At 43.8% G+C, this 5,683-nt stretch overlaps 1 protein-coding gene across 1 annotated transcript; it reads left to right on the top strand.

Moving 5' to 3' along the window:
- Window positions 1-724: 724 nt before the first annotated feature.
- On the top strand, window positions 725-2,321 carry LOC5579460. Its single transcript, XM_001647708.2, has one exon. It carries the CDS (start codon window positions 851-853, stop codon window positions 2,261-2,263), a length of 1,413 nt encoding a protein of 470 aa, XP_001647758.2. The 5' UTR covers window positions 725-850; the 3' UTR covers window positions 2,264-2,321.
- Window positions 2,322-5,683: the final 3,362 nt, after the last annotated feature.

Genomic DNA, 5,683 nt, shown 5'->3' with positions numbered 1-5,683 from the left:
TTCTTCTTTTCCGAGATTCCAGAATGGATTCTTTGATAACTCGTCGCCAAAATATTATATTCTAAATAATCTTTATTAGAGCTAATTGCGACTGTTCAGTACAAGAGCTGGTGATGGAATCACTCTTTTCAGAGTAACTTGTCAGAATGCCAACTCAGAGTTGGCTGCCATGGACTGCTACGATGCTACCACTGGATTGCTTGTGATAACAGTTATGAAATTTGTGAATGGGCCCTTATGAAAGGTGGAACGATTATGTATCGTTTTAGCATCACCTCACATCAAGGCGTCGATAGGCACGTGGTGTACGCACGGGCCCAACGATCGCAAGGCCCTTGGTTCGATTCCAGGTTGCCGTGAAAACATTTTTCGTTTTCAAATTTTGGTTTGATACGGCAAAGCTATGAATTTCAACCCGATTTATTGTGGCGAATTTTCATAATAGGTACATGGTTCCTATGAAGTGCTATGTATTTCGATAGTCCATTAGCGTGAGTGCATTGAACACATTTTCATCGAATAATTTTTAGTTTTGAACAGAAAAACTACTCTTGAAGTTTCGATGATGACGATGATTACGATGACGGAGCGTTGAACGTTGAACGTTAATCACTGGTTGATCAGCATATTATTTTATTCGGGTTGTTATTCCAATTTCAGTTCGTTCCTTATCCTCCACCTTGCAGCAGCATCGCCCAATGCTAAAACTCTGTCAAACGATCGATGATGTTTTTGTGCGGTTTTTGTTTACAAACGGACGCGACGCACAGTCCCATTATTAATCAGAAAAGCCAACGCAAAAATCGACGAGCTCTAAATTTTCTCTTCAGAAGTTTGCGCACTTGAAGTTATGGAAAGCTCCAGCCCGGAAGCACCGCAAGTACAGAATCAGGAAAAATCCATTGAAGAAGCGACATCAGTAACCGCAGTGGAAACAACGGATCTGGAACGGGAGGAACCGGAAGACGGTGAGGTGCTGGAAAAACTGAAAGGCGATCGGATCGGCGAAACCATGTACAGCGAACGGTTCGTGCTGACGACGATTCTGAAGCTTCCGCAGCTGGAGGGGACCCTGGCGGAAGATGAGGACTATGAGAAGGACCTGTGCAGCCTGTGGGACATGACCATCGAGCAGGACGTGGTACTGTTCCTGCTGAAACACGACGTGATTGAACTGTTTGTGGGAATCTCGGAAGCGTCCGAGGATAATCGTCTGGTGGAGATTCTTCTGGGGATTGTGGGCAACATGTGCTGCGTGGAAGAGACCCATCGGTTGCTGTATGAGAATAAAGGTTTGGTGGTCAGTTTGTGCGGGTTCTTGAGCTCGAGCGACACTTTGGTGCTGGTGCAGTTGATGAGGATTTTGACGACGATTTTGGAGCGATCGGATGATGAGGAGTACTGCTGGTTCAAGGTGGTACGCGAGGTGGAGGACATCACGGAGAAGATAGCTTTTATACTGGCCAGTACGACCAACAGGGAGCTGATTGAGCATACGCTGGAAACGGTGCATGCGATGGTCAATCGTTTTACGGAAGCGGAAGTGGATTACGCTCAGTTGAATGAGTTCTACAAGATGTTCGCCAAAAGTTGCTTGATCGAGGGATTGATGGAAGGGTTCAAGCAGATGTTCCCCGAAACGGCGGCCGACAATCAGTTTGAGGAGGACTTTCTGTCGAACAAGGATCTGAAGACGATTCAGAAGTTCTTGGAGATCCACGAAAACTTTATAATAAACGCTAATGAGGTTTACGAGGATCAGGTCGACAAAATCGTGTACTGCGTCTATCGTGTGTTAGTGCCGATGAGTTCCGAGGGTTGTCTAATTCCACTGTCCAAGGCGCACGTCAGAATACTGGTTTGCATCAATAGCATTTACAGTGCAATCGTGTACCATTTCCACGCTGAAACATTCCTGGCCATGCTGAAGATCTACACGATTCTGGCCAAAGAGCAAGAGGGGTTGCAAAATTCCGCCCAACAACCAATGGACGAGGAAAACGACGAAACTGATGGCGAATTCGAAATTCAGACGGCACTGGGAGAGATTCTGGAGACTTTGTACTTCATGGCAGAACCGATGAATAGCTCAACGATTGCCAACACTCTGAAGGTTAGTTCGTTCAACGAGGAAACCATTCAACGGCTCTGTTTGGCGCTGAAGGAAACCATGGCCGGCGATCCACTACTCGGACGGACCTGTGATTTGCTGTTGGAGAGTGCCCGAGAGGCGTGGACCGTTGAGGACAAAAGTCGATCTTAGGAATGTTAGTTGTAAGCTTTATTGTGTGAAATTGATTAAATGTAAGATTTAAAACGAATCCCTGGAGTCTTTAGTTCGATAGAGAATGTACGCGATGGCTGTGTGTTCGTAGTTGCGATCGTCTTCTAACTTCAGCACAGAGTTATCCCCAGTCCACGTGAAGCCTCGGTTCCAAAAGGTGAATTTCTTCAGCGGTCCATCAGTCTTTCGTGGTCCATCACAAATGATCGTCACTTTTGAGTTGGTACGAAGCGAGATGCGTTCAAACATGCAGTCATAAACGTAGATGTCTTCCCTGATCGAGACGTTGGCTTGCCATCGTCTGATCATCTTATCCCCGCTCATGACCAAGATAGACATTGAAACTGGCATTTCGTTCTCGTGGCAGCCTACGTAGATTCCGACTCCGTGAAGATCGAGATGCTTCAGAGCAGTCACGTGGAAGGTTCCTTTACATGCATCCACCGTGTAGCAAATCGGTCCGAAGAATAACCACTTTCTGCATTGGTAGTCGCGGTTGAGTTCTTGCTGCTTCTCAACCAAATCCTTTAACCTGCTAAGTGCTTCATGTTGATCAACAGCTCCTTCTAGATGCTGAGCCCATCGCTTCAGCGCGTCCAGTAGTTGATCATCGTTGCATCGAAGTTTCCTTTGAACGGCAATTTTCTCCACCAACTTCAGCGGCAGTTCCAAAAAATCCGAACTCCTGAATATCACCAACGGATTGGCACAAATTGTCTTCAGGCAAGCCTGGTTCAACTCCTCGAACCCGTGCTTCACGTTGGCCGTGAAAACTTTTATCACCGAAGCCTCTTCTTGGCACACAAACTGTTGACAGCGGCTTCTCAACCCACTCAAGTTATACTTTTTGCCTGCGTAGTACAACTCAACCAGATTGTCCTCTCTTATGGTTGGATTATCGTAATAGACGAATTTGAGCATTTCGAGAAAGGTGTCGGGTTCAATGTCCGGCACTGCAATTGGTTCTCCATTCACACTGGATGGAGGTTCGCGTTTTCCTGCTGTGAACATCTCGTAGAAGACTTCGCTGGCCGCGGCAAGCGGGAAACGATGCCCGTAGATTAGGGTACCATTCTGACCGACGGAAAATGTCACATCCGAGAGGAGCTCGCTGTTAACTAGGAACTTCACTCGCTGGTCACCGGATGCGGCACTTTGGTTCGGTAAACTGGCCGCAGATTGTGGCTGAAGTGACGAGACACTATTATCCGACATGACGGGATCCGGGAGACTAAACCAGTGATTCTCGAATGTGTATTGTGCGGAATCCACTTTTTTGAATAGGAAAGGTACACCGAATGCAATTTGAGAACTGTACTAGAACGACGCACGCGCTCCATTTGCAGGGCTGTTACAGTTGGCGCGAATTTTGCCTTTGGCGCGTTTTTGTTATGACTCGGCGCGGATATCGTGGTTTCTTTTTTTAATATTAACACTTACAATATAGAAATAGGTAGTATCGAAAGTGGGAAATTTTCTACAGTTTACCTATATCGGTTTTGGAAACCTGTGTGAGCAATGGTTCAGATTGACGATTGTAACAAGGGCGCATTCTGAGTTGAAGTCGAAGTGCATAATAAATTCCTGAATCGCATAAAACTAGAGACACTTAAATTACGGTTGTCTGTGGTACGGTCGTTGGGGTGAGATTGAACCAATAATAAAAATGGCTTTATTATTTTTAAATAACTTTGGTAATTTAACAATAAATGCATGTTCTTTAGAGTTGTGCATTTGTAAAACGTTAAACATATATTTGAAATTCTTTTGTTTTATTAAACGTGACATCTATGAAAATTGACCCATTCCCCACCCCTTCCAGGGGGTTACATTAGGCCAAACAAACTAGAATAATTCCCAATTATTGATTCGCATTAAGAAACAATCAAGATAATCGTCTTTGATTCAAGTAACTTACATATTTCCAATAGCAATTCATATGACGGACCCGAATGTGGTGTACTTTCCTATTCCTATGCCTATTTGCCTTTTCAATGCTCTGGACAGCAAGTTAATTTGCTTCAAACTGACTTGCGGAAATTGACTCGCAATAAGTATTTTTTTTTGACGATGGTGACTTTAATACCAAACATCGGTCATCGGTCGGAATTTTATTTGATGAGTGCTCTTCAGGATATTTCTCAATTCAATACCCTGATAGCCCTACATGTTTTTCCTCTTCTAGAAATCCATCTACAATTGATTTGGTCTTAACCGACTCTAGTCATCTTTGTAGCCAATCAGTTACTCATGCTGATTTTGATTCTGATCATGTCCCTGTTACATTTCAAATATCGTATTAAGCGATTCTCAATCCTATCAGCTCCACTTTCAGCTATTTTCGAGCCAACTGGAATATATATATGAAACATATTTTGACTCTAATCTTTATGTTAACATTTCTTTACAAACAAAACTTGATATTGAAAATGCTCTTGAAACTTTAACAAATTCCATTGTTCAAGCCAGGAGCATTGCAATTCCAAAATTTGAATCCGTGATTGAACGATGATCTTAAACTCTTGATCCGTCTTAAAAAACGTGAGGAGAAGGCAATTTCAACGCACTCGCGATCCTGCTATGAAAATAATATGGCAGGATTTGCAGAAAGAAATCAAGAAACGTTTTGCACAATTAAGAAACAAAAATTTTGAAAATAAGATTTCTCAATTGGACCCTGGCTCTAAGCCCTTTTGGAAATTATCTAAAATTTTGAAAAAAACCTCAGTAGCCAATACCGGCATTGAAAGAGGAAAACAAATTATTACTAACTAATTGCGAAAAAGCTCAAAAACTTGCTATGCAGTTTGAAAGCGCGCACAATTTTAAAATAGGACTTACTTGTCCAATTGAAAATCAAGTTACTCAGGACTTCGAAAATATTCTCAATCAAGAGAACTGTTCCAAACGAAAAGCGTTCAGTGTAGCAGCGCCGACTCGCATCGCCCAATGCTGAACGCAACGATGTGCGTTTGGAAAGGAAGTAGAGAAACGCGCGAAAACGACGACACAACGGAAGAGGAGAAAGCGAGGGAAAAGCGAATGCGAACGCCATTATTAGTTCACCCGTCTACCGAACAGGAAGCATCGCGACGCGTTCGTGCAAGTTTAAATAAAGTTAAGTTTGTTAAAGTTAATTTCGACTACCGATTCATTTCCGACCGCGATCCGAAAGGAAACCCGAAATTCCGCCCGATAAGAACCGTACTCTGGAAGTCCCGAAAATACAGTCCACCGAAACACGAGTTTTTCCCGACCGAACATATGGTCCGAATCGAACCGGATTGGACTTCCCGAGAGCGTGCCGCCCCGAAACCGATTCACGAAACGTGATCCTGCTGAGGCAGAACAGAGCAAAAAGTGAATTCCTGCTGCGGCAGAAAAGTGCGAAATTCCTGC

This window comes from Aedes aegypti, chromosome 2, assembly GCF_002204515.2.
Source record: "Aedes aegypti strain LVP_AGWG chromosome 2, AaegL5.0 Primary Assembly, whole genome shotgun sequence".
In the NCBI taxonomy this organism is placed as follows: Eukaryota; Metazoa; Arthropoda; class Insecta; order Diptera; family Culicidae; genus Aedes; species Aedes aegypti.
This window is presented reverse-complemented; position numbering and strand designations above follow the sequence as displayed.